This window comes from Limulus polyphemus, unplaced genomic scaffold (genome assembly GCF_000517525.1).
Source record: "Limulus polyphemus unplaced genomic scaffold, Limulus_polyphemus-2.1.2 Scaffold4270, whole genome shotgun sequence".
Classification (NCBI taxonomy): domain Eukaryota; kingdom Metazoa; phylum Arthropoda; class Merostomata; order Xiphosura; family Limulidae; genus Limulus; species Limulus polyphemus.
Genome location: NW_013669880.1, coordinates 60,677 through 62,813, shown reverse-complemented (window position 1 = coordinate 62,813; position 2,137 = coordinate 60,677). Strand labels below are relative to the sequence as shown.

General features: G+C 30.2%; 1 protein-coding gene across 1 annotated transcript in view; it reads right to left on the bottom strand.

Annotated features, from left to right (window-relative positions):
- Nucleotides 1–2,137, bottom strand: part of LOC106470889 (tetratricopeptide repeat protein 28-like) — a 73,515-nt gene that overhangs the window by 16,584 nt on the left and 54,794 nt on the right. The window contains exon 14 of the mRNA XM_022399529.1: nucleotides 711–951. Coding sequence (XP_022255237.1) covers nucleotides 711–951 — 241 coding nt within the window. The remainder of the gene's footprint in view (nucleotides 1–710; nucleotides 952–2,137) is intronic.

Here is a 2,137-nt window from a genome sequence, read left to right as displayed (position 1 = left end):
AAGTCCTCTGGGCGAGTCCAGCGACATCATTTGATTAATTTAAAAAACAAAATACATAAATAATTAACATTCACTATTTCACGGTATTTTTAGATGTCTTTTACTCATTACAGTGCACAGCGAACCTAACAGTTATACAGGGTTTGGAAAATGTGTAGCACTGATGCTACTAATTTATTCTTTTGAAATATTCAACAAACAAACTGCTCAAGGTCCTAAAAATAAATATGAAGTCAGAACTATCAAATCATTTACCACTTGTTACTAAATTACACTTTCTTCGGGCAATTCCACTCCTCATAGGTAATCCTGAACAAGACTAGGCTTCTTATAGTGATGGGCTGCTTGCTAATGACAAGTGATGAATTGAATGATAATCTGGGCTTCGTATTTATTTTTAGTTGGCAAAATAATGTATAGAAAAAATACTTTAAACTTAAATAGCTATCATAGCTATCTTATGTAACTAATACTACTTAACTGCATATTTCATTTGAGCTTTTTTAATAACTTTTGTCATCAACAACATATATATATATCTTCAGTTATGTATATTACAAATACATTCTGATATTTTTTTTCAATTACTTTTACTCAAAAAAAAACAAGCCTGCAAAAAAAAAGTTTTTGATATCCCATTTTTGTAAAATGAGATAGCATACAAAGTTAATATATCATTTATCTTTCAAACTATTTGTGTCTTAACTCACCTTTTTGGGGCACAATTAGCCAGGTATAAAGATACCCTGCAGCAACACTGTAATATAACACAGACGCTTTTTGCCGGTTCACGGTGTCCAAAATCTGTTCCACAGAGACAGGAGTAAGTGTTGGCATGTTACTACCTCCACTGGTCTGTCTCTCCATAAGAAGGTCAACAAATGCCCTGGTGCGTCCTCTTTCTGCCACTACTAGTGCCTCTTGTCGACGTCCAAGGCTAACAAGAACCCTCTGAAAAAGAGGAACAATGTAAAATACCATTCCTTTATATTCAAAACAAAACTTAAACTATTTTTTATGTTATACCAATTAGTAAAGCATAAAATTGTAGCTAATAATCCATATTAAAAAAGTATACAAGTTTAAGTCTTTAATTTTATAAGGCAATATAAAAAAAACCCTGAATTTCCCCTAGTGTGACATTTCTTCTCTAGGCATCCCCTCTTCTCTAATTTATTCACCACTCCTACAATAAGTACAAAACTTAACATAAATTATACATTATAATGTTGTCATCGCTCCAACAAAACAAGATTTTTATAACCTTCAATCTTGTTTGGTTATTGAGCCATTAAATAAAAAATTAGACCCTTTTGCCACACCCATCTGCCATATCCTCTCTTTCAGGATTTGTTAATAGTTCTCTGTTACATTTAATACTATATTACTTATAACCATTAGAAAGTCAAAGATTTCATCTATCAAATGACATAGTATATTACATTAATTTCTGTACATAGAATTGTCAATTCTTCTTTTGGTACAAGCTTTGCTCCCAATAGAAACATACTGACTAGCTTGGATGAATTTGTAATGGCTTTTGTAGCATAGTTAGAAAGCCAGAAAAATTGTAGTAGTTACGATACATAATCTGCTTTTTACTTGTTATTATTCTATGTTCTTTGCTGCATTATTTAATTAAATAAAGATTATTTAATGCAATACTACCATTAGTATACAAAAAATAGGGTTAAGTGTCGTCGACAGTAAAAAAAAATAAAAATAAAATAAAATAAAGAGAAGGCTTAAGTTTGTACTTTATTTCTTATTATAAAAGTAACTAAATTGTAAATACAGGAAGCTCTTTAGGTTAGTTAAGGTTAAATAATGTAAATTAAATAATGATAATAAATTTTCACCAGGCATGCACACGAGGAACTCCGAGTACTTTGTTGTTAATGTAATTCGATAGCATAATGTGAGCCACACATTCTCCAAGTGATTTACAACTTATAATGGTGCGAACAGTAGTTAGACAGGATTCAAAGGGCAATAAAACATAAGTATGAATAGGTATATACCGTTACGTATTTGAAGCTATTTTGGATAAACAAATATAGTTTTGTATTACGATTTGAAATCATTCTAGAAAAAAAAAGAGAGTAATTTAGATTTATTTAGATTTTTTTTTTTTGTT